General features: G+C 34.8%; 1 protein-coding gene across 1 annotated transcript in view; it reads left to right on the forward strand.

Annotated features, from left to right (window-relative positions):
* The window catches only part of LOC107756877 (CUB and sushi domain-containing protein 3-like), a 287,188-nt gene that overhangs the window by 158,097 nt on the left and 101,505 nt on the right, over positions 1-27,586 (forward strand). The window contains exons 27-31 of the mRNA XM_016574196.1: positions 4,088-4,194; positions 7,342-7,458; positions 21,224-21,337; positions 22,910-23,005; positions 23,196-23,399. Of these exons, the coding sequence (XP_016429682.1) occupies positions 4,088-4,194; positions 7,342-7,458; positions 21,224-21,337; positions 22,910-23,005; positions 23,196-23,399 (638 nt within the window). The remainder of the gene's footprint in view (positions 1-4,087; positions 4,195-7,341; positions 7,459-21,223; positions 21,338-22,909; positions 23,006-23,195; positions 23,400-27,586) is intronic.

The following is a 27,586-nucleotide window of genomic DNA, read 5'->3' on the forward strand; positions in this document are numbered from 1 at the left end:
GGTGTATATTCGGTAGATACTGTGGAAAATGAGTAATGGAACCGTGTCAGATATTTCAGTATCGGTATCAAAATATAGATATTTATGATAACACTACCATGTAGTTTGTTTCTCCAAACTTTGAGTCCATAAATTACGCTGAGCCCCCTCACTCTCTGGTCAGCTCTTCCAAACCTGCTGCAGCGCCGGCTTTTCCCGGTTCAGATATCAGGGCTTCTATTGGCCCGTTTACGGTCGGATATCTTTATTGGCTACTGAAGTGCCGTCAAAGGTTTGAATATTAGTTCAAATTGTGGGCGTACTCTGTAACGAACTATGATTTAAAAATAACAAAGTAGATTATTTTGCTTAATTTGTACTTAAGTATAAGTAAAAGTACAGCTTTAAAAATATACTCAAAAAAGTACAAGTACCCGAAAAAACTACTTAATTACAGTAATGTGAATAGTTGTAATTCGTTACCCTACTTAAAATGTAATAAGTCGTGTAACTTTTCAATTACTTTATTAAAGTAATGTAACTGATTACTTTTTGATTACTTTTCAACTTAGTTTTCAAATGTTAATCATTTTCAAACATGTAAACCAGGCAGGGTTAAACTTACAATATGTGCTCAACACTGATAACTGTCAGACTTTCGAAATCGTTCATCACTTGAATTAAGATTATAATATTAAAATTTTAAAGAGGTTAAATACATATTTAAAATCATAACAAGAAATAGTTTAAAAGCTATGATACTGTTTTTGAAATCTTTGCATAGCTATGACAGGAAACACTGCAATCTAACAATGCCTTAGAAAAAAAAACAGTTGATCTTAAAAAAATAAAGCATATAAGCATGTTATAAACTTCTGAAACATTGGTGTCTCATATTTTAGAGCAGTCACTGCAATTTATGAAATAACTCAATTAAATCTGTATGTGGGAGTGTGTGTGAAAAAATCAGATATAACCCCTCTTTGTAATCCTTAACATTTTCATAAGTAACTGTAATTTAATTACACATTTTTTCTTAGTAACTGTAACTGATTACAATTACTTTTATTTTGTAATTAAATTACGTAATTCCGTTACATGTAACTAGTTACTCCCCAACACTGATTGTAAGTGGTGTAAGGTCTTTCTGATGAAGATGGCTGCCCAAGGGACGATTGCTATAGGCTTAAGGCCCGTTCCACTAAGAACGATAACTATTGAGATAACTGTAACGATTACTATATTAGCGCCCACACCAGTGGACGATATCGTCCGTTTATTCTAAGTGCACACTCATCTGCCAGATTAAATTCTTGAGTTTGTTACAGCAGGATTGATTCTGATTGGCTGTCAATGTTATCTTTCATCAGCTGGAAAAAAAAATCGTGATTCCAACAATATTGTTTCTCTGTGCCTTTATCGTTATAGTTGTGGTGTGGCTATTCTTTAATATTGAGAACGACTTTTAGAACTATATCTTTATCATTATCTTTATAGTTATCGTTCTTGGTGTAAACGGGCCTTTAAGCTAGTTGAGAAGTCTGGTAGAGATAACAATGAATCAGTCAAAGTCCAGTATTTGTTCTCTGTGCAAACAGAAATGTAGTTGAGAGGTCTTTGTATCCATGTATTTTATAGAGGACACAAGTGGATGGTAGAGAAATGAATGACAAAGAAATGGAACAGAAGTTTCACATGTTTGTGCATGAGGCGTCTGACACAGCCTTGAATTGATACCGCACAGATCTGGACTGAAGGCTGGTCTATTGATTTCTGAGTTTTTTTCTGCATGCATGCATGGCTGGCCTTGCTAACCCTCTTTGGACGAGTTTGTGTTGGAAATGCATCATATGGAATGAGCCGCCAGTCCGCTGGAACAAAAGCAATGGTTTTTGGTTACAGTGCAGCGGGTAACAACTCAATGATTCAGTAATGGCTCATTGTTCTGCGCTATTTTGCAAATGATCTTCACAGAGCTGCTGATATAAAGCATCGCTCCCCACATCTCCTAAGAGACAGTGCAAATGTTATGGAAAGACTTTATATTCAGCATATTTTCTGATGTTTTTAGCTATGCCTGGGAGAGTTGGACTGAAGACGAAAGTTTTACTTTAGCAAGAGCTGTGTTACCAAGTTGCTGACTTATCAGGCAGATCATGTTCAGTGGATTCAGATCTCAGTGGACGGTTTCATCAATATTAACTCTGTTTGCTGTTTTAATACATGCTCATGGTCTGATAATCACAGTTTTTCTTTGTAAATGTTGAATAAAACTCCATGACTCCATTCTGGTATATACACGTATTTAATATTTTGGTAACGCTTTAGTATAGGGACCAGTTCTCACTATTAACTAGTTGCTTATTAGCATGCCTGTTATTAACATATTGGCTGTTTATTAGTGCTTATAAAGCACATATTCTGCATGACCATATCCTACCCAATACCTACTGTAAATCTAACAACTACCGTATTGGCCCGAATATAAGACGACCCTGATTATAAGACGACCCCCCCTTTTTCCAGATGTACCTTTTGGAAAAAGGCTTTTTAAAAACCAAATCTTGTTTTTTCTCAGTAAAACACTTTTTGTCTTCAATTATTTTCATATTGCATATTTTTCCTATTTTAATTTTTGTTTTGAAAGTATGGTAAAAACTGGTAAAATGTACCAACAATCACATTTAAAAAATATACACTTTTTGATATACCAAATTTGTGCGCTATTTAAACCCGGATGATTGTAACTTACGTTTTAAAATCACAAAGGGAGTTTGGTGCCATCATGCTAACGTGACAGTCACGACTCATGCAGCTTTAAGGTTTTCTGCTTCTTTTGTTTTTACTTGCGCTCTTTACAACACGCATTACATTACGTATTTCATGGCACACCCGTTTTATGCGTATTTGGCGCCACCTATTGTTGTGGGTGTATTATTGACATGTCAAAGTCTAGACCCTGAATATAAGACGACTGCGTTTTTTCAGATGTATTTCCAAGAAAAAAATATCGTCTTATATTCGGGATAATACGGTACTTTACTAACTATTAATTAAGCAGAAAATTAGTAGTTTGAGGCAAAAGTCATAGTTAATGGTTTGCTAATAGCAAAAATTGGACCTTAAAATAAAGTGTGACCAAGATTTTTTAATGTTTTGAAAGTTATAAAAAAAAAAAAAAACCTAAAACAGCATTATTGCAAAATAATTAAAAACAATTAAATTTGTTTTTTTCTTTTTTAACTAGATTAATACTTTAATTCAGCAAGGATGCAATAAATTGATCAAAAGTGACTGTAAAAAAACATTTGTAATATTACAAAATATTTTTATTTCAAATAAATGCTGTTCTTTTGAACTTTTATTCATCAAAGAATCCTGAAAAATACTTCCACAAAAAGATTAAGCAGCAAAAACATTGATAATAATAAAAAAAACCTTATTTAATAATTGAACACCAATAGTATTTGATTAGAAATTTTAACAGCAAGTCAGCATATTAGAATGATTTCTGAAGGATCATGTGGCCCTGAGGACTGGATTAATGATGCTGAAAATTCAGCTTTGCATCACAAGAATAAATTACATTTTAAAGATATTCAAATAGAAAGCAGTTTGTTCAGAAGGTAATATTATTTCATGTTTTATTGTATTTTTTGATTAAATAAATGCAGCCTTGGTGAGCTTAAGAGACTGATTCCCAATAACTTTTTCCTATGGAATATCCTATTACACATTCATATTTGTCAGATTACAGAAGTATAAGTAAAACTAACATTCAGTTAGTTGTGCCTCAACACTAGTTACACATTTTTCTGTTTTTAGGTCTCAAGTGCTAGTCTATGTCTAGATCCGACTCCTGCCAATTACTCTGCTCTCTGTGTTTGTCATGGAGGATGAGACAGCGGTCACAACACTCTTCATTCCTGCCACTCTCTTCATAGGTGTTGTTTCAGGCTTGTGCTCTTCCACCTGGAAAGCATTGATTAATAATGGATGTGTTTGTGCTGGGGTCTCGTGTACGGACTGTGTCACCCTGCCACATGTGCGCACAAACCCACAAGGGCTTGATGGGGCATCTGACGGCTCTCTTTTACACTTCCTCCAGCTGTGAGACCAGCTCACGGTGTGAAGAGAGGCTGGATTATGCGCTGTGGCTTACTTGTGCCTCTGGAGACGGCGGGGACACGGTGTACATGTGCATGTGTGCAGAGTGTGAATTATGGGGGAGTTTGATAGGATTGATCCTTCACAATGGAAGTCAGGACGAAATATACTTATGATCTGGCTTTATGTAGAGCTGTGCGATTTATTGGATCTTTACAATATAGTCGCAGTGATTTGACAACATTGTTAAAGTGCTTTTTATTTGGCCATCAGGTTTCCAGAAGTGCGAGTGATCATCAGACTAGTTTTACTATCGTTTTCTCTCATGTCAGTTAGGACAGAAAATTCAAATGAAAATACTAAATAGAAATAAAAACGATTTCAACTGTTAATAAAATTATAGTAATATCACAATTATACTAAAATAACACTGATTGATGTATATAAATGAAAATAATCAAATATTATTCTTCCAGATATAAAAAGTGTTTAAAACATGCCTTGGTAATTTGATAACGGTCTTTTTTTACTGTGTTTTGCTTCTTGCATGCGATTGGCTAATTGGCTTTTGTAAATATTGAGAGCTACAGTGTATTCAAAAGACTGAAATGATCAAGTTAGGTTAGATATCATATATTCAGTGCGTTTATATTTCTGCAAAATGTTTGTAATTTTAATGAAATTAGAACACAAATGCATTGTTTCCCTCCCATTTACTGTAGTACGTATTTGAATAAGCTATTACACATAACAGATGTCATGCATACATATAGTCCACAAGACAAAATAATGCCTGAATTTACACAAATGACCCCATTCAAAAGTTTATGTACACTTGTTTCTTAATGTGTGTATTTACCTGGATGATCGGTTTCTGTGTTTTGTGATACAGTAGTTATTTGTTCTGAGCAGTTGAACTGCCCACTGTTCTTGAGAAAAATCCTACAGATCCTGCACATTATGTAATTTTCCAGCAACATCTGCATATTTGACCCAATGTATGATTTTGACATCCATGTTTTCACACTGAGGACAATTGAGGAACTATAAGAGCACTTTTGGAACTGAATGATCAGGGTAAATAGTACTTGTTTTGTCTTCTGGGAAACATTTAAATAATTTCTGAAGGACAGTACTGAATGAAATAAGATGTTTAGGCAAAATTTACACATCATCATCCTTCTCAAAAGTTTTCACCCCCAGATCTTTAATGCGGCCAATCATGTTGCCGCCTTGAGCATCAGTGAACGTTTGAAGCTTTTGTAGTAGTTGTGTATGAATCCCTCAAGTGTCATCAGTGTGAAAAGATGGATCTCAATAATATAGGCACTTTTGGAAAGAAATCAGCACCCTTTGGAAGTCATTGTATGAGATGTACACTGCATGTGTATACTTCTTCCTTTGAGACGCAGTCTACATTTATAGATTTGTGAAACTGGGAGATGTTTAAATTGACATGAAACATTGTAAACACTTTTCTTGTCATCTGCAGAGATGAACAATTATAACTTGAGTCACAAATGATGATGTTCTTCGACTCAGGAGTGAATGATTTCAGCGCTCTGATGTATTGACTCTGTCACCGCGTCTTGTTTGCTAATCCTCTGAAATTAATATTTCACCACAGAATATTGTGGGATCAGCAATAATAAACCCACACTGAGACTTTGAATTTCACATCAAATAATGCAAACGGGGCAGCAGTTTTCCCACTTGTGTAAGTCAAAGGCTATAAATGTCACTCGAAAGAACGATTTATATTTTGCGGACTCGTATGCCTGGATGAAACCTTCTGCCTGCTCCATTAGATCCTAATCACTTTTTATCCCCCTTTTGCCGCAATAATTTTTGCCCATTTCTCTTGCATTATGCTAAATTGTTTCGCTTATTGTGAAGAAATAATTCAAACAGCCCTCTAATCGATGATTGCATAAAGACTGTGTCTTAAGACTGTATAGGTTGTATTTTAGAGTATGAGATTGAAAAGTATTATTGTCAGGCCTATAATTCTGTTCTAGCTGGTTGATGAATGACTGAGCGCTGTTGACAATGCTCGCTATAACTCTAGCACTCTTTCCACAGCTGTCATATTGTGCCACATTATATAGATTTACACCTTGCTGTATGTTGCCTTTGTTAAACATGGTTCAGGTACAGAGTTTCTCCTCAAATGAGCCTCCAGTTAAAGGTGGACAAATTTTTTCCACTTTCCACAAAGCACAGTTTGACTTTATTTTATTTATATACTTGTTATTTTTGACAGATTTGTTTAAAAAAAAAAATAGACTTGCATGAGATGGAGTCTCCTATCGGTGCCTTAAAGTGGGACTCATCTGTAAAAAAAAATAAAAAAAATAGTTTTGGCCCCAAGGCAAAAATAAATTTTTCATTTATGCCACATGTTTTTAAATGAAGTGTCAGAAGAAAGTATATATTTTTTATTAACATGAGCATTCTTTACAAGGTGGTATGGCACTAAATAATGTTTATTTCAAGAACTTTTATAAGAGTTTAAATGTTGCAATATTATTCAGCTATAATGTAATTACATATAGGACACTTGATCATCCTAATTTTACACTCTAAAAAATGCTGGGTTGTTTCAACCCAACTTTGGGTCAAATAAAGAAACATTTTCTCTAAAATTGTGGCACAGTATATGTACGACAAAAATAATTAAATCAGTAAATAGTTGAAAACACATTTAAACAATTTAAACAATTGCAGCAAACAATGCATCACATTAGTGTTATTTTAGTATTATTAGTATTTATATAGTTTAGTATTAGTATAATATGTAGTATTAGTATTTATATACTATTAAAGTATTTATTATTTTGAATTTTTATATTTTCAGTTTTTAGTTTTAGTAATTTTGTGCAAAGTGTTTTTTATATTTCTGTTTAGCTTTTATTTTTCTTTATAGTAATTTTAGTGCTTCAACTTCTATGCAACAATTTAAGTATTTAATCTAATATTTAATTGAATTACACACACACACACACACACACACACACACACGCATGCACACATATACATACATGTTTTTGCACCATACATGTTGTGTTTTTAAAAGAGTCTGGTTAGTTTGAATTTTAAAACACATTGAAACAAGAATGAAAGACTGATCCATATGTTAACTGGTCTGTAAAACAAGCAATAAATTATTTAGTCCACCATTAACGTTATGTTTGGGTGTGTTTTGGATATGTACATGCATTCACACTGCATTTAACCTTCGTTTGTTTCTTCCAGCTCCATGTGGAAGCCGGTTGACGGGTTCAGAGGGCACTATTTTGTCCCCAAACTACCCTCGCAACTACACCGCGGGCCAGTCCTGTGTGTATGAGATCTCAGTGCCAGGAGAGTTTGGTAAGAAATACACTTTCAACCTGACCGCAAATGAATATAAGTGAACGTCAAGGCTTATTGATAGCAGACCCTATGCTGCTATTGAACAGAACATACATGTGCCGCTGTGAAAAGAACCCTTTTAGTGAGGGGGGAAAAAAACGGAAATTGAGAGGTAAAAAAATTTCTTTCTTTTAATTTCTGAGAATCGCTTTTCCTGTAATTGAATAGGCGCAGTAACCACAAATGAAATGTGCATTTGTGTATGTTTCTGCAACAATGCCAGAAATCCTTTAGTCTTAATGGGTTTCTAAAATCAAAATGCAGCGACTTTTTGCAGACCGCCTCTTGAGTCGTTTTGCTGAACATTCAGTGCGGCCCAGCAGGATCAGAACTTCTGAAATGGTTTGGACTTTAGGTCTCTAGGGTAACTGAGATCATGCTTGGAGCTTAAATCCTCACATCAGAGCCTTATTTATCAGAGCCTCATATTTTATGCATGTATGCACTGTATTTATTTAGATTTTGCTTGTAACTAGCGACATCGACTGTGCACAGCAAGATACCAAATCGTCCAGAAACAAACAAAGGAAATTGCTTTAGTGACCTTACATGAACTGTAGAAACTTCAACTCTCAAGACTACGGAGCTTTAACTACAATTTTTTTTGTTGTTCATAGAGTTCTGTAGCTGTGGGCCACAACAAATGACACTTTATTGTACTTTGACCAGCCTGTGAAAGGTTCAGGGCTGAAATGAATCCTTGAGATGAGACACAATTGATGAGGATCTTCAAGTGCACCTTTTTGTGTGACTCTAAAGTTGCTGAAGTTAGACAGCCAGCGTTTCCATTGTGATGTATGAGACTGTCTACTGTGGCGTCCACAAGTCTGACCACTTTAAAAATGTGAGATAAAAATTTTAACGATGAAATGTTAAAAGCTCTGAGCCTGTTTTCAGCTCAGAGTTAAAAAACGGTATTTGGCGTACTTTACAGCTCAAATTGATTTATTTTTTTCCCTAAAATTGATGAATTTTACAACACTAACTCTGTTATTTCTGCACTGTATTTAAGTCTTAAATGTAACTAGTGAAATGACTCTTTTGTACAGATGGTCATTTTTTCTAGCTTCAGTGGAGGCAAAATTTTCTCAAAGTCATGTAAAAATTTATTTACTTTTTTCTGATAATATACTTTATATGAGCAATATCGCACGAGTGGCAGTACCATATGGCTGTGATATATCACAGCATGCTGATATACAGCCATATCGCACTGCTACGAGTGTGATACTGTGTTTATACAACAGTTTGACGGCACAAGTGTGTAAATAAAAAAGACAACAACAGAGTGTCTTTAAAAACCCTCTTTTGTGCAGAACTACTTCCTTCCGCAACGGATTCAGATCTCAGTTTGACAGTTTAGCAGCTGAGCCCAAGCCTCCATTACTAATTCGAAAATGTCACTTTAGAACTAGTAACAAAGGAACGTTGAGTTAATGACTATCCTAGAACAACATGGTAAATCATGCTAAAACACGTCAACAACATGCTAATCATGCTGAAACACGTCAACAACATGCTGATCGTGTTAAAAACATGCTCGCAACATGCTAATCATGCTAGAAAAATGTCAGCAACATGCTAACAACATGCTAATCATGTTAAAAACATCATAGCAACATACTAATCATGCTAGAAACATGTTAACAAAATGTCAGCATGCTAATCATGCTTAAGGCTAGTTAAGGTTAATCATGTTAGAAACATGCTCGCAACATGCTAATCATGCTAGAAAAATGTCAGCAACATGCTAATCATGTTAAAAACAGCAACATACTAATCATGCTAGAAACATGTTAACAAAATGTCATCATGCTAATCATGCTTAAGGCTAGTTAAGGTTAATCATGTTAGAAACATGCTAGCAACATGCTATTTGTGCTAAAAACATGCTAGCAACATGCTAACAACATACTAGAAACATGATTAGCAACATGCTAGCAAATATACTAATCATTTTAGAAACATGCTAGCAACATGTTAGCAACATGCTATTCATTCTAAAAACATGCTAGCTTGGGTCCTAATAGATAGATTAGATAGGTGTTGATAACATGTTGCTAGCATGATTTAGCACAACATGATTTAACATGTTGCTAGCATAGGGTGACCATACGTCCGCTTTTTCCGGACATGTCTTGGCCATGATTTCTATATTGCCTAAAATGTCCAGGTTTTGGCTTTGTTTTCCTGTTTCCATATTTGCTGAAGGTAATGATCAAAAAGTAGTTTGACCAATAACATTCAGGCATTGTACCTAATCGACCAGTCGTGGCACGCAAGAAGGTGGGATCTACAGAGAATGGTCAAAGCGATGCTATTCTTTGATCTTTGCCTTCAGCAAGTATGAAAACCTAGACATTTTAGGCAATATAATCCTGGCCAGGACGTGTCAGGGAAAAAGTGGACGTTTGGTCACCCTATGTTAGCAACGTGTTAAATTATGTTAGCAATGTGCTAAATCATGCTAGCCACATGTTATCAACACCTATCTAATCTGTCTATCTAAACTTCAAGCATTTACAATTGCCTCAAACTTTCAGGCTAGGCTTTCTCAAACCAACTTCAAAGTTTGTTCACAAACTTTACTCATCGGGTTTATTACAATTTACTTCATAATCATATATTATTTTATTATTTTTTTTTTTAAATGAAAGCATTTTTGCTAGTTGTCTCGGACATTTTGGCCCCCGCATCTAATTTCATGCACTTGTTTTTTAATGAGATGACTATTGCATTTAAGGCTGTTTTTGACTTTTGGTTTGTTTGGTTAGATGACGCCTGTCACACTGTAATATTTGGTTCTGAACCGCGTTACAATTTCATCATCAATGTGCATACCGCTGGGAATTCTAGCGGCAGCTGTTTACCACTGTAGCAAGGGACTGTGAGAAGAAGATGCCAGTTTTGCTGTTTTATTTGTGTTTTTATTTTTTTGTTGATGTTTTTTTTTTACTGCCAAAATTTTAGATGCACAAAAAAAAACAACACTTGTGTCGGTTTGGCACCAATGCATTGCAATAAATGTACCGAATGCAAGCAGCACTGAGAAATGCATAATTTTATAATTGGCAACACACAGTATATGTAATGAATTGTGATTCATTTTTGAAGTTCTTTCATATCAGTTTCAAACCTTACATGAACTGTCCATGAAGACAAGGGTTTGCGGCAAAAACTGTAGTGTGAAAAGACACATCCTAAAATTAATTTGTCTTAACAGAAATTTGAATGGCCCATCTTTCATGTGTTTTATCAATTTCAGACTCTCTCAGTTTGCAGAATTTTATATTAATAAGTCTGTTTTAACTCGACTAAATGTTTTCCTGTGAATGCTTAGTAAAATGAGGGAACCATGCCGTGGGGCGTCTGACTTGATTATGAAAGTGTTCTGATTAAATGTAACTGTCTGTAGGAAGAGAGACACAGAATAGAGAACACCAAACACTGAAGGTCTTCCTAAAATATCACATCAAACAGGACTTGAAGTTCTCAACTCTTCAAAAAAAAAAAAAACTTTAGGCATTTTGATCCTCAGATTCGAAGTAGAATGTGGTCAGTGTCTTTCACTCTGTTGTATTTTAAGACTTTAAGGACAGTACCTTATTTTTGTACAAATATTTAAGGCAGTTAATTCCAATACATTGTTTGAACTGTTTTTCTTTGACTTAAATGAGTTCAAAAGAAATGGTAAAACTTGTCATCATTCAAAGAGACTGATATCCGGTCAGCAGAACTTTGGGTTCATGAACTGAAACCTTTAGGCATTTTGATCCTCAGATTCGAAGTAGAATGTGGTCAGTGACTTTCACTCTGTTGTATTTTAAGACTTTAAGGACAGTACCTTATTTTTGTACAAATATTTAAGGCAGTTAATTCCAATACATTGTTTGAACTGTTTTTCTTTGACTTAAATGAGTTCAAAAGAAATGGTAAAACTTGTCATCATTCAAAGAGACTGATATCCGGTCAGCAGAACTTTGGGTTCATGAACTGAAACAAAACGAAGAGGTGAAAATCAGCAGTTTTGCTTAGAAATTCATAGATTTATTCTTCTGGCTGGTGTTTATCAATAACCATGTTTTTCAGTGTCCAAACCAGGCAAACAACAAGCAGCAATTTGTCTTTCCACACTGATTGTGAAAATGCAGAATGCTGTGAAACAATCACAGCCAATCAGAATATGTTTGATGAACATATTTAAAGTGGGCGGTACTTGTCGGTGCATTGTCAAAGAAAGAATGATTGACAAAATTTTGTCCTGACACTTGTGCATCACTTTAATAATGTTGCACCTGATTTGGACATGGTTTAATATACTGTACACTACTTTTTAAAATGTTGATGTCTTTTTTAAGAATACTTTTATTCAGCAAGGATGCATTAAACTAAACAAAAATGACAATAAAGGTATTTATAATGTTACAAAAAAAATGTTGTAGTAAGTGTGACACTGAAGACTGGAGTAATGGCTGCTGAAAATTCAGCTTTGCTTAATTTTTAAAAAAATATGTTTAAATCGAAAACAGCTATAATAATATTTATACTGTAATATTATTACTGTTTTTTGTCAAATAAATTGTAATTTTCTTTTAAAAGCATCAAATAATTGTACTGATCCCAAACTATATGTATATTAGTTTTCTTTTCTAAATTTAAAGTAAAAATTATTTCAACATGTTTAGTTTCTTAAGAGTAGTTGCCAAGTTAATTGTGAATGACTCTTCGGATCATGTTTTTCCCAAGCCAATAAACAAATAAATAATAAAAGCATTCTCACTTTTCACAATCTAATCACATTGTGTTAGTATTCCTCATTAACTATTCTTTGAAATGTCTTATGGAAGTAATTTTATGACTTTAATACCTGAAAGGTAAACTCATCACCAAAACGTCCATTAATGTTTTTTTGTAAAAAAAAAAAAAAAGCTCATTATGTTGGAGAACAATAAGATGATGGTGCATTAACTTAGGGACATTTTCGCCTCTGAACAGAACTGTCGGAAGAATGTATTTCTCATTTAAGCTCGTCAATTATACAGGACCTTTTGAACGGAATAATAAGGCCGTTCTCTGTTTCTTAATGTTTAATTATTCTGTCACAAATAATAAATCCAGACATTTTTTAAATAGCATCTTGTCTTTTGAGAGCAAAACTGAATTCTTCACAGCTGCCAAACGAGCGCCGTAGGCATGAATTGTACATATTAGACTCCAGCGTGCATGTTTATAGAAAGTTGTCGACCAACCGTACATTGTGCATCTGGGCAGTACGGCAGAAAATCTGTTCCCGTTGTACCGGAGTCCCTCACCGTTTCCAGCGTATGAGAAATCTTGGCAGCGTCGTGAAAGCTACTACATTAGGGACTCTATTAGATTTATATAAACCGCAGCAGACAGCTTCGTGTTTCATGCAGTGCCCGGGTCTTTTTATGCCAATCACAATGTCTTCGATGTATAGTTGCATTGCTCACGTTAATCCCAACTTGCTCCCTGTCAACAGTCCAAACTCACACCCCCTTAAACTGGTGGCAGATGCTCCAGAGAGCGTGAGCGCAAAAATCTGGCCCTGAGGACATGTGGATCATCCTGGTACGGGGGCTGTGCGCATGAGCGTGAGGACGTGCCCGTGGGCCTGTGTCAAGTCAAGTCAAGTTTATTTGTACAGCGCTTTTCACGATACAAATCATTGCAAAGCAACTTTACAGCAAATTAAGTTTCTACAATATTTAGTGGTAGCTTATCAGTGGTGACTGTCAATTAATGTACATATGGCAGAAATGTACGGAAAAATCAATTTAAGACGTAATAAAAAAGACGATGAACACTATTAACAGCAATTATAAAATAATTAAATGTGCAAAATAGCAAAATGTGGTAGTTCTGTATCTTGTTTCAGGGTTGGCATCATCTGATGTACCAAAAGCTTTAGTCATTCTTTACATTGTATATAGGCAAAACGCTTTTTATTGCGCTAAATGGTAACTTTAGTGTATTTTTCACTTTCTTTGTTCCCTGTTCGCGCCAAGTTTTTGGTCTATTTTTGAATGAGCGGAAGTGTAGTGACGGGGTTGCCGTGGGGTTTTCCAGTCATCGGGAATTCCGTGCGGCGCATTATAAGCGGAAGCGTGCGCGTGCTGGTGGACACGGTTATTTTGTTTTCGTGGGAAATGCAGGTGAGTGAAGTGTTTTGTCTCGTGCACTGCGTCCTTTGGTGTATAGCGGCCTTTGCTCCTCTGTTAGGCTGAAGAGGCGTTGCCCTTTGGGCTTCACCTGTTTTTTTTTGTGTTAATAGTGTCGCGGGGGAGCGGCAATGATTTGTATCGTGAAAAGCGCTGTACAAATAAACTTGACTTGACTTGACTTGAGAATAACCATTCATTTAAAGCAAAAAGTCTACTGAACCTTTCGTGTCCTCGTCGATACGTGGGAAGCGGTCCTGACACGATGATCGTCGTCGCGGGCGATGTGCGGCGCACCGTCTCGATCAGACTCCTGAAGTCCCTCTTCAGTGTCTCCGTCTGCCGCAGCTTGGTGTCGTTAACCCCCGCGTGAAGCACGACCGCTCCGGTGCTCTCGTCACCCTTCAGCATCGCAGGTATCTGCGCAGAAACATAGAGAACACGAGCGCCAGGGAAACAGTGAGTGTGCACTTTACCTTCAGCTAACGTAGCACGGACGCCTGTGTCGTATCAAACAGCGGCGAACGACTGCAGCCGCCCACGTGCGTAGCTGTGGATTCAACAAAGCCGTCGTACGCTCGATCGCCCAAATGCGTTCATTTCCATTTTTGAGTGGGGACATCGGTCGTTCACGATTGTTGCACCTCTGCGCTCTCCGACTCGAGTCGAACTACGGGTTATTAATGCAATTAACATGAAAGCCAGTATTGAAGAACTGAGCTCTGAATAAATATTAAAAGGCCCCTATTGAGCTTTTTTCATTTTACTTAATAGTCATGTGAATCTGCAGAGTTGCAAAGCACAAATGATGCATTCAAGTCATGTCAGAAAGATTGTATTTACGAGTTGAATGAACAAAACTATCTATCGTGGGAAGCACGATAGATGCATATCGTATCTATCTATCCCATCTATCGTGGGAAGCACGATAGATGCAGCATCTGATGGTAATTTTGTTCAAATAAGTGAAATTATTCTTTCTTTCCATTTACAGTAAAACTAGATAAGCTGCATGTACAAAATACCACAGTATTGTAAAATTCCAATTATGAGAATGTATAACAATTCAATTTGCAACACCTTCATAAACTGAATAACAAAATAAGCAAAAACACACTTGATGCACATTCTTTATTCATAATTTTGTAGAAGTAGAGTTAAAAAAGGTACGTTGCCATCTTTTTTTTTAACCAATTTACCTTGGACGCATCTCACAATTATGACTTCTTAGCTTGTAAATGCATACTTCCCTAAAGAACTTGAACTGACGAAAAGTCCACACCAACATCACTCCAACAGAGAAAACACTGTAAGAGTTGTAAATAAAATAGATTATTGGAGTACATTTTACAAGAAAATGCTTTTTCTTTCTAATTCAAAATGTCAAATTCTGTTCCATGAGTCACTTGCTAATTTGTGAAATCTACAAGCGATTTCTGAGTCAAGATTTATTTTTACAACATTTTTTTTTTTTTTCAGTGCACTGAAATGTTTTAGAAACAATTTTAGCTCAGAAATTACTGGTAAATTTCACAAATAATTGCAAAAAAGTCAAGTAACACGTTGTATTAAATGTGAAGTTTAGATGTTGAAAGACTGAAAAACATAGTCCTGTAATCTTTATTTACTTTGGAAAATATTTGTTGTGGCGCACTTACAACTGCTGATGAAGCCAATTATGGTACGATGCGTGAAATTTCAGTCACATGCTCTAAGCAACTGACCAATCACAACAGACTGATTCAGCTGACCAATCAGAGCAGTCTGGGCTTTTCAGAAAGTTCTGATTGATCGTAGGCTTTATTGATCTGAGCATATGCACCTCAGTTTTGGAGGGAACATTGCCAAAATTATCCACAAATAAGGTTTTTTTTTTCACTTAAAAACTGAAGTACGTGAGCTCAGATCAATGAGGCCTATGATTAGTCAGTTCCAAAAATAAATACAAAACCTGTACTTATTGAAGGAATACAAGCTGATAAAATCCAAGATTGAAGCATAATATGAGATTTACAAGATATTTTTTTTAAAGGCTTGATTTTCAGCTCAGCACAAGAGTTAGCAAGACAGGAACTAAAACAGAGTGAAAAGAGGTGCTGCAGCAATGTAGATTGAGATAAATGTTTTTTTTTTTTCTTTGAATCATGTAAATGTATTCGCGCAGACCCCAAAAATTAAATTATGAACTTTTAATTGAGCATAATAGTTTTGGAGGGAACATTGCCAAAATTATCCACAAATAAGGTTTTTTTTTCACTTAAAAACTGAAGTACGTGAGCTCAGATCAATGAGGCCTATGATTAGTCAGTTCCAAAAATAAATACAAAACCTGTGCTTATTGAAGGAATACAAGCTGATAAAATCCAAGATTGAAGCATAATATGAGATTTACAAGATATTTTTTTTAAAGGCTTGATTTTCAGCTCAGCACAAGAGTTAGCAAGACAGGAACTAAAACAGAGTGAAAAGAGGTGCTGCAGCAATGTAGATTGAGATAAATGTTTTTTTTTTTTCTTTGAATCATGTAAATGTATTCGCGCAGACCCCAAAAATTAAATTATGAACTTTTAATTGAGCATAATATGGGCACTTTAAACCGATGTGGGGGCCAGCAGTCACGATGAGGGCCAAGGACCATCTAAAGCATTAACTCTCGAGTTGTTTTAGTGCGAAATTTTTTCTTCATTGTCGCTGGAAAGCAAGTCGTCGGGGTTCGTGAACATTGCCTGCGGCTAGCCTGATGGGTTAGTAGCAGGGAACATGCTGAGAAGAATCGTACTCCAGAGAGATGAGTCACAGAGTTATAACTGCGGCAATACGACTTTCAGCTCTCCGCTGCTTTGCTAGCACAAATGTTTGTTATTGTTGTTGTTACTGTCTGTTGCGCCGCCTTGAATAATTGACGGAGTATGTTTCAAAGCGGTGGGGGTTTATATCCATGTTTTCTGCGAGCGTTTGAAGTTCTGTAGTGTGCTAGCATTGAGGCGTAGCACCAGGCCTCCCCGTGGATGGGGCTACAGCTTGAGCTCCAGGCCTTTTCCTTTCTTCCCTTCATTGTTGCGTGGAGGTCTAGTTAGCCTCTAATCCACCTGCTGACTCTCTGTTGTTGAAGGAGCGTATGGTGTTGACCTTATTTTTGACATTTTTTTATGTTTGTACTCCTCACTGTACAGGAAATAATGTGGATAATGTGATGGGCAATTTTGCAGTAGTTTAACCTTGAGTGTACGTGTTAATCACAGACTTGCATAAGACTTCATTCTTACTGCTGTAAATAGAGTGCAATTGGGTTCCTGGAAGTACAATACCATTTATTCTGTCTGTAGAGAAAGTGGCTTTTAGATAGTGTTTAAACCATTCAACACAGATCTACCATGAGCCATGAGGTAGTTGGGTAAAAAAATTAACTTAAATGATTTTAGCAAATGGCTGCAATATAACAAAGAGTGAAAAATTTAAGGGGGTCTGAATACTTTCCGTACCCACTGTATATATACTGTATATGTATACTGTATATATATGCTGTCAAACGATTAATCGCGATTAATCTCATCCAAAATAAAAGTTTTTGTTCACAGTATGTGTGTGTACTGTGTATATTTATAATGTATATACAAATACACACCCATGCATGTATATAATTAAGAAAAATATGTTACGATTATATATTAAATATATTTATATATTATATGAATATAAATATATACATGTAAATACATGTAAATATTTTCAAAATATATACTGTATGTGTGTATTTATATATACATAATAAATATACACAGTACACACAGATATATTATGTAAATAAAAACTTTTAATTTGGATGTGATCAATCGCGATTTATCATTTGACAGCATAGACAGACAGACAGACAGACAGAGATAGATAGATAGATAGATAGATAGATGGATCTTTCTGAAATGCTATGGAAAGAAATGAATGGGTAAAATACGTCTGAAAACAAGGCAGCTGAAAAAGTAGCTTCTTTTGTTAGTCATCTTCATCTTAGACAGCAGATTCTGCCTGAAAAGAAACCTCGCTGAGAGCCACCGCTGATTTATTTGTTCACTGGTCTAACACACAATCACCTAGCACTATAAAAGCCTGGAGGCGCAGTTAGATTGGTAAGGACAAGAACAGCCGTTCACCATTACCCTTCTAGATCACAATGGTGACCTCAACTGTAAAGATGTCTCCTAGATTTGGTTTAATGGTCTTCGCTTTCCTTGTCGAGAAAGAAAGAGGTTGCCTAGCCAACGACAGTGCCATTTCCTTTACTTAATAAGCCATTAAACGTTGACGAGGCCCTGAGATGTTCGAATCTTTGTGTTAATGTCGAGCTCAGATCATTTTGATTGGTCCTGCATTGCGTTGAATTTCCCAGTCCTCAGGAGACGGTAATGTCCAACCAGACGGCATGTGTGACCTCCGTACGGAGCATGTGGAGAATAATGTTACTTATTTGACATTGTGTGACGATCAAACACCACATGGTTCTTGTATAACAAACGACAGAAGAGCCAATTAGTCAGCAGCTTTTGTGTCCGTCAGAATTAGTCGTGCAGTGAATGCATGGTATTGATTTGTTGACTAATATCCTGTACCTGTATTATAATAAGATTGTATAAGCTTGCCAAACCACATGCCCGAAAGGGACTTTGGCATCTCATTCGCTGAAATATTAATTCCAGAAGTCGTACGCTCCCACTGAGGGCTTGTTATTGACTGCTGATAATAGAGGGGGCTACAGAAGGAGCTGATATATGAGGTGTAATTAGTAAAAACACAATGCATCAAGTAGTTTGTCTGTTTACAGTGAACATGTGTGACGTGTGACAGCTGATCAGATGGTGATTAATGTTTAACACTCAGTTATGAAAAGCTGGATTTTGGACCAGTAAGATACTGTTAAAAATGTTGATGTGGCTATTAAATAATACTGAGAGTTTTCATTTGTAAGCTATGTTATTTGTCATTGTAATTTATAATTACATGTCTGTAAGATGTAAACTGTTTTTTGTTCTGAATGCATACATGCATGCATAAATCAATCAATAAATAAGATTACAATAACACTTGTAACTACTAACTTATAGTGCAAAGAATAAAAAAAACTGTGTATCAATAATTAAATACATTTATCTATTTGGTTATTTTTTTATTATTTTAAAATAATTAAAACTTTATTGCTCAATTGTTTTTTTTATAAGTGTACTGTAATTTGATGTTTAATTGTTGAACTGCAGATATGCCTCCATAGACCTGATAGCCAAATTAATACATATTGGAGATGAGCATATATTGAAATGTGTATAAAAATAAGGAAAATGGTTGTGTAAAAATATTTAAGCAAACTTTAAATGGATATTGGATCTCGTGAATATTAATTAGTTCATGACTGGGCACTCCGGGAAGTTCACCTAGCAGTGTTGAACTCACCATATTAATATTCATGAGACAAAGCTATGTGAATATGTCATTAACATTCTGAGTGAACTTGTGATTATAAAAAAAAAACAATTAGTTTTTCTTTTTTTTCAAAAAGTAAAATGGGTGGAAAATCCCAGTCTTGCTTTGGAGTAGGGACCTTATGCCATGGCAACATAGAATTGATGAATAAAGGATATTTTTCCTAACACACTGGATTTTTTATAGACTATTTTTTTTGTTCTATAGACTATACAACTATAGAATTTATTCATGAGATGCAAAGCTGTATTTTCTTGATTTCATGATCCTTTAGAAATTATTTGCTGATTTGCTTCCAAGAAACATTTCAATGTCATTGTTGAAAATATATTCAAATGGAGAACAGTGATTTTAAATTGTAATAAGAATGTTTTTTAAGAAGCAAAATATATTTAAGGATATAATATTAGTATTACCTAAATGTGTCCTGTTTTTATTATTTTTACTGGAAAAAGTTTAAGAAAATTGTTTTGTAATGAAACTGAAGTATTACATTTTGTGATATTTTTTATTTTCAATTTATAGAAAGTTACACTAATTTTTTTACAGGTATTTTTTTAACTTGTATTTTGAATTTTGCACTTCTTTTAGGGTTGTCAGTAAAATTAATAGATAATGTCCCGATAATGAGCTGCCAGTACTTTCTGTTATTTTACAGTTATTTTTGTGTGAGTTGAGTGTTTCTTTGCATTACCTACTCAGGTTATCGTCATTTATTGCTGAAATTGTCTTAATATGTGCTGCTGCTTTCAAACTAAACAATTGTGCAACTACCGTACCTCGTCCAATTACAGGAAATATATTTCTTTCAAATGCCTGAAAGTAAAAAGAGCGAGCAAGTTTGACTGTGAATTATTCATAGGAAATGACAAACATATGGCTCTGTTTTTCTCACCTTGTGCTCTGGTGTTCTATAGTGTTTTATCATCTGTCTAATGTACGGTGATTGCCTGAAGGCAGACTCTGTTGCGAGGCCCTTGGGCGAACCAGATTCACTTACTCTCTTTAGAGTTTGAGTATCGACTCCTCTGCTGGTTTATAGCTTTATTTAGAGTTGCAATATTAATTTATTGCATTTCCCTGCAAAAGTTTGAATCACTTGTTAGGGCTTTCGTTCTGTGACTTCGGTAGGGTTGGTTACTGTTAAATTCAATAAGTGATGATTGTGTTGGGAGCACTGCTATAAGTGGGGACAGAAATACGAGCTATATTGTCGAAGGTGTCATATACTGGAAGATTTATTAGCTCTAGGACTACTTGTTTCACCCGAGGTCCCTTTTGAAAGCCATAAGAGACAACGCCATTTCTGTTACGCCTTCAACCCATATAGAAGTACCATCACAAATGAGATGTCTAATATATCAGTTGCATTTCTGAATGAATGAATGCATGAATAGTATTATCATATAAATTAATTGTAATAAAATTGATATTATTTTATTGGGAAGAATAAAAATAAATGCATCATTAATGAATTAAATGTTATATGGTTATTTTTTATTTTTATACGAGTAAATAAAGTAAATAAATCATACAAACCTTTGCCCGCTGTAGTTTTATCAAAACTACAGATCGTACCTCTGCATGTTTGCATCCTCACTCACAGATATTCTGATGAAGCCCAGTGCATTGTGGGTGTTGAAGTTTCCTACTTTTTTTTTGCCACAGCTGTTATTCTCTATTCATGTAGCACTGATTTAAAAAAAAAAGAAAGAAATTGCGTTACCACTGCATTAATAGCCAACTCTTATTCAACCCTCATCTTGCCAGCGGTGACTTACCACTAACTCATTTTGTCTACATGTATTATAAAGTAAATAAGGTCATGTTTGATTTCAAGCTGACTCGATTTCATGCTATGAAAGAGCAACATCTCAGCAAAAAAAAAAAATCTTCCTTTGGGAAGTGATGCCAGCTGATGAAAAATTTGTAGAGATGCTACACTGACCTGCATGGATATAAATACACAGTAATCAGGTCTTATATACTAAAGCAAATGAGTTACGGCCAGTAAACAACAGCGAATGTTTTTTTAAGAAGACTGATTTTTTCCCCTCTGTTTCTCACTACAGTTCTCTTCGGCCAGTTTATGTTCTTCCAGACGACCCCTAGTGATGTGCTGGAGATCTTTGACGGGCCCTCGACGGAGTCTGCTCTCCTCACCTCTGCGCACCGCTCTCACTCAGGTAAAAGGCTTTGTTTACCGCCACTGCGTGAGGCCAACTAAAGGCAAGTCTGCCGAGACGAGATGACATTGAACTACATGAAGGACTGCCGCAGTCAGATCTCATTCCCAAAACTGTTCCGCTGCGCTGAATGTCGTGTTGTTGTTAATGTGCTTCTGACATGCAGCTGGGACCAAATTGAAAATCTGGGACTTTTTCGCCATTTAAATCTGAAAATAAACTGTTAGGATTTTGTTCTGAAATAAAGAAATAATTTTAGATTCGGAACTATTTCTATATAATATAATATAATTTTTATATTATATTATATTATATTATATATTATCATCATTAGTAATCTAGTAAAATCTAAATGTAAAAAAATATAATTAATGAATGAATGTATAATATATAATATAAAACATATAATAGAATATTATATTATTGTTATATTTAATATTAGATATACTAAATGTTAAATATCACATACTAAACATGGCTAATTTAGACTAATTTAGTCACTCTAATTTAGATTAATGCTCAATTGCATTATATTATATTGTGTGTGTGTGTACCCCCCCCCAATATTTAACCATTGACTATAGCCATTCAACATTACAGTATAATTGAGAGAACGTGACGCGGATCTGTCACGCATCATATTTTCTCTCAACTCTTTTTACCTTTTCTGACCCACTTCATGGTCTTAAAGTCTCTATTAATGAGCTGACGAGTTGAATCGGGTGTGTTAGATGAGTGCGACAGTGCTGGGCTGCTCCAGGACAGTTTTGAAAACCATTTCAGAGACATGTTCTTGTTCTTAAATGTGACTCGTATAAAATATATTACATGCATGCACAGTTTTAAGGCAGCTTTAATCGCCTTTTTGGTAACTTCGTGACTTAACTGACCACGACATTGCATGCACGTAGTTTATTTCGTGCTTTGATATGAAAGGATACAGGCTGCAGTGCGCACCGGCGCCTTTGTGCCTGCAATTGAACAGCCGTTTATTTTTCCGCGCTCGTTTGACTCGCGCCTGGCACTGAAGTCGTTCTGCGACTGAATAAATGCTCTTCTTGTCAAGAGAAAAAGAAAGTGACAGAAGCAGCAGTTGTGAGTGGGGTGGCCAACCCTAGCCTGCGTTAATTGCGGTAAATATTTTTTACACGTTAAACTGAAAAAATTAATCGCCTGTGTTAACGTGCTAATTTTGACACCACTAATATATATATATATAACCATATAATATACAGTGTATATAACCCCCCAAAAAACACGCACAAATGTGATGTTCAACTAAAGTCATTTTTGTAGCTACTTGTTTGAAAAGTAACTCCGATATTTTGTTGTGAATTTTAAAGTAATGTTACTTTACTAGTTACTTGAAAAAAAGTAATCTGATTATGTATCTCGTGTTACTACTAAAGCATTACCCCCAAAAGTTAATTTTTTTCTGTTCAATTTTTTACGTAAATTATGCTGATTCTGTATATAATGTGTAATAAAACATGTATTAAAATTTAAAAGGATGCAACACACATTTTCACTCATAGTCTCAGACCTTTGGACTGCTCTCGTCTCTTTTGATAGGAGAGCCATTGCCGCTGAGCTCTGCCAATGAAATCACCATCAGGTTCAAAACCGAGGGACCAAACACAGCTAAAGGGTTTCATTTTGTGTATCAAGGTTTGTACTTCTCAATTAATCTCTAGTAAACTTAAGGTTACTTGTGCTATTTTTGCAGTATGCAATATGTACACTGTGCACAACATGTTTTCTGTATGTAGTAAATAACTCTGTATGTGTAAAAGATGTTACAGACTCCAAACTTTTGATTGGCAGTATATATTTGTTTTTTCTTCTTGCGTTTCTGCAGCTGTTCCGAGGACCAGTGCTTCCCAGTGCAGCTCCGTGCCCGAGCCTCGCTACGGGAAGCGCATTGGGAATGACTTTGGATTGGGCACGGTGGTGCTTTTCGAGTGTAACCCAGGTTACACTCTTCATGGTGCCAGTGCCATCAGATGTGAGGCAGTGCCCAACACACTGGCCCAATGGAACGGCACTGTGCCAACATGTGTCGGTATGTACACCCCCACACATCTGTGTGCTCAATACTGCCCCCTGCTGCTGGGGAAGACCTGTGGCGTGGACGTCAGCTCAGGCTGAGATAGAGGCTCTGTTCCAAAACTCAGTGAGCTGCCATCATGAGGAAGCATTTTAGGTGCATCCCAGGCTGTTCCAAAACGACTGTGCTGTCTACTAAAATGCCTCATTTTAGCCAGATTTTAAGGCAGCATTGCATGCATTCATCGAGAAGACAATCCCATAATTTGACAAATCATGAATTAAATATATAAAATAGATGTTTGTATTATCTATATTAAAGGGGTCATATGATGCTTTTTTAAAGATCATTATTTTGTGTATTTGGTGTAACATAATATGTTGACATGCTTTAATGTTCAAAAAACACATTATTTTTCAAATACTGTACATTATTGTAGGTCCTCTATGCCCCGCCTCTCTCAAACGCTTCGTTTTCTACAAAGCCCCCTCCTTGAGTCTTAACTTTGATAAAGAATATCTCTTTGGTTTTGAGACTTTAGTCTTTGCAACTTCAGGGATTTTATCTATGCACAATCAGCTTGTAACACTCCAAAGAGAAAGGAAAACTTGAAATCGCATCATATGACCCCTTTAATATAATTAATCAGATGCTATACTTTCATTACATTTCTTAAATTGTATTATTTATATTATGAATATTATTAATATAATACAAGGTCTTTTAATGAAATTAAGTAGAATGTCATTTTAAATTTGAGTGCCTTACTAAAGTATTACTTAAATTGTAAATGAATAGTGTTTATTAATTTTCATTTTAGTATTTGTCTATATTAAGTTAAACTATTGTAATCACTACATTTAAGATATTTATCCAAATTAATCAAAGTATGATTTACATTATTAATATTAGTAGCTTAATGTAATGCAATATGTTTTAATGGAATAAAATAAAATGTAGTTTCAATTTTGCTAGATTACTAAATTATTAATTAATAGTATTTGTTCATTTTTATAAAAGTATTTATAAATTAAATCAAATTGATATTAGGTGATATACTTTAATTTTTTTATTATTTTATTTATAATATTAATCTTATTAATACAATATATTTTTAATGAAATTAAGTAAAAGTTTATTTATTTTAAATGTTGCTATATTACTAGTATTACTTAAATTATTAATTAATAGTATTAATTCATTTTTATAAAAGTTTTTATAAATTAAATCAATCAAAGGTGATATACTTTAATTTTTTATAATACTAGATTACTAATGTTTTACTTAAAATTATTAATCAATTGTATTTATAATTTTTTTATATTAGTATTTATGAATTTATATTGTTTTAGATTAACATTTTAATACATACATTGACATCAAAATAGAGAAATATTTTACTGGTTTACTATTTGTGTGTCCTGTGAATTTTTAGGCATGGTTATTAAGTAATTCGATTATCACGATTTTGCCTTGCAACATATTAATGCCAATTCATTGAAATCGATTGAGTCGAATCTGTGGCGTGCTTCGCATGAGGAGCACTATTTGTATGAGTTACTGCATTTGTAGAGCGTTCCAGATAAGTCACGTATGTAGTTCCATGGTGGTTTGGATGCTGGTCCTTAGAAGTCACTCACTATGTTGTGCAACAGAGCCGGAGAGATTTGAGGGGGTTTTATTAAAAATAAATGTGCTGGGAGCTAATGGATACAGGAGCGTTCACACAGTGTGGAGGCCCCCATGAAATGCAATTTCAAGTAAATGCGAATCTCGGGTAAATCTCTTGATGCAAGTTGTCAGAATACTTTCCTTCTAGCCGTGTCCTCATACAATTTAATAGAAATGCTCCTATGAGAGAATCAACAGGCGCTGAAAGCAAAGCTGCCATCCTTATGCTCTCACCAACCAAACAATGCGGCATCATTTTCTCAGCGCATTGCGCAAATAGTCATGATTTTGTATTACAGAACTTAATATCTTACTGTTTTTTTCTCCCGATATCCTTTCATCATCATTTTTCACCTTCACTCTTATCCTTGATTTAATTAGCTTGTTTTTTTTTAAAGCCTTACCTTAAGATTTCTTCTTCACATGTTAAATGAGTATTTGCACGTTCCTAATAATAAAATCACTGCATCAATCAGCCTCACATTCATAACCAATATTAAAGAAATAGTTCACCCAAAAATGAAATTTACTATTAATTTACTTACTCTTATGTCACCCAAGATGGCTTTTTTCTTCAGTAGAACATAGATGATTTTTAGCTGAAACCGTGGTCCTTGGTGATTCATAAAGTGCAATTCAACAGCTACCGTCACTTTTGGAGTCATAAAAGAGCCTATCAGGCAACACAAAATTAATACCTGTGGCTCATGACAATATATTGAGGTCTTATGAAGCGAAACAACCGGTCTGTGCAAGAAACTGAACATTATTTACAACGTTATTATGCATTGATTGCGTAAACGAACTAGTGAATCAGTTCATTTGAATCAGTTTATTGAAATGAACTGTCTGAAAGAGTCAGTTTAAGGAAAAGAATCAAACTCTGTTTGCCTGAGGCTCTGGATTACAGGTAATAATGTTACAAATACTATTCAGTTTCTTGCACAGACCAAACGTTTCACTTCATAAGACCTCAATATATCATCAGAAGCCATGAGTAATAATTTTGTCTTGCCTGTACATGCTTTTTGGACTCTAAAGTGATGGTAGCCATTGACTTGCATTTTATGAATCAGCAAGGACTACAGTTTCTGCTAAAAAAATCTTCTTTACTGTTCTACTGAAGAAAAAAGTCATCTTGGATGGCTTGAGGGGTGAGTAAATTAACAGCAAATATCATTTTGGGGTGAACTACCCCTTTAAAAACCAATGAAAAGTGTCTATTTTTAGCTCCTCCTAGAAATTAGCAACTGAAAATGATCAAATCCCTCCTTTCTGTGCTGTCTTGTGCGGTGGTGCTGTAAGAGGGTAAATCAAACGCCGCACCTCTGACCGTAACATCTGTTATCATCGATTATTCCCGCTAAAGGGAAAAGCCTCAGTGAATCACCGGGAGTTTTATATTCATTTTTACAGTGTGTGGGCTTTGCACACGGGGTTGCTATTGGTAACCGCTCCACGTAATTCTTTTTTTATGGCATTTTCTGCTCAGGTGCTGCAGGTCCATGTGTCCATTACTGGATTCACCTTTGTCAATAATTCTTAAAATAACATGCACAGCACATTTTGATGCTCATTGTTCAGCAGCTAATGTCCTGGCTTAGTGGTTAGCACACAGTCTGACATGTTGAGCCATGGTCCTCACGTGGGAGGCACGGGTTCAGTCTCAGATGTGTCGGATCCCCTTTTCCAGCCTTTTATTAGGGATGATAATAGGCAGATCTATTTTGACACACATCTGCTGTCACCTGTCAGTCACACACAAGGGTTGGCGAATTGATTTGGTACCAGTACTGCAGAAAGATTGCTATCATTGGCTTCAGTTTAGTGTAAAAAAGATGTAATCATAGCAGTCTTTCTGTAGTTTTGGTAATACTGAGCATTGGTGCTGAAGTAAAAGTAGCTAAGCTTACTACACTGAAGCTATTTAAAGGGAAATATCTCTATATAATAATTAGTATATAATAATAAATGTTTAGTATTTTAATATAAAAATAATATACAATAAAAAATATAAAATAACATTTTATTCATTTTATTAAAATACCATATAGTTATATTTTAATTAATCTAAATTAGTATTTTAACACTACTTAATTCTGCCAATAGAGCATTAATCTAAATTAGAGTGACAACAATAATTTTTACTGTAATATTTCAAGGTAATGTTAATGTTTCGTATTTACAAATCTAAAATTAAAAAATAATAATTAAATTACAATCTAAATAATTTGGATATAATATTATTAATAATATAATTTAGTATATCTAATATTTAATCTAAAATATTAATTTTACTAAAATATTCTATTATATTGCTAATAAAACAAATTCATTCTGCAATTGTATTATTACTACTAATAAATTTTGCAATTAAAGCATTATTTTAAATTAAGGAGACAGCATTAATTTTCCATTTTAATTTATTGTTTAGTATTTACTCATTTAAAATGTAAAAAAATAAGAATTATTTTAAAATTATAATGAAAATAATTATAGTAAAAATAGTAATTAAATTGAAATAATACATT

This window comes from Sinocyclocheilus rhinocerous, unplaced genomic scaffold (assembly GCF_001515625.1).
Source record: "Sinocyclocheilus rhinocerous isolate Xijiao unplaced genomic scaffold, SAMN03320098_v1.1 scaffold1735, whole genome shotgun sequence".
Classification (NCBI taxonomy): domain Eukaryota; kingdom Metazoa; phylum Chordata; class Actinopteri; order Cypriniformes; family Cyprinidae; genus Sinocyclocheilus; species Sinocyclocheilus rhinocerous.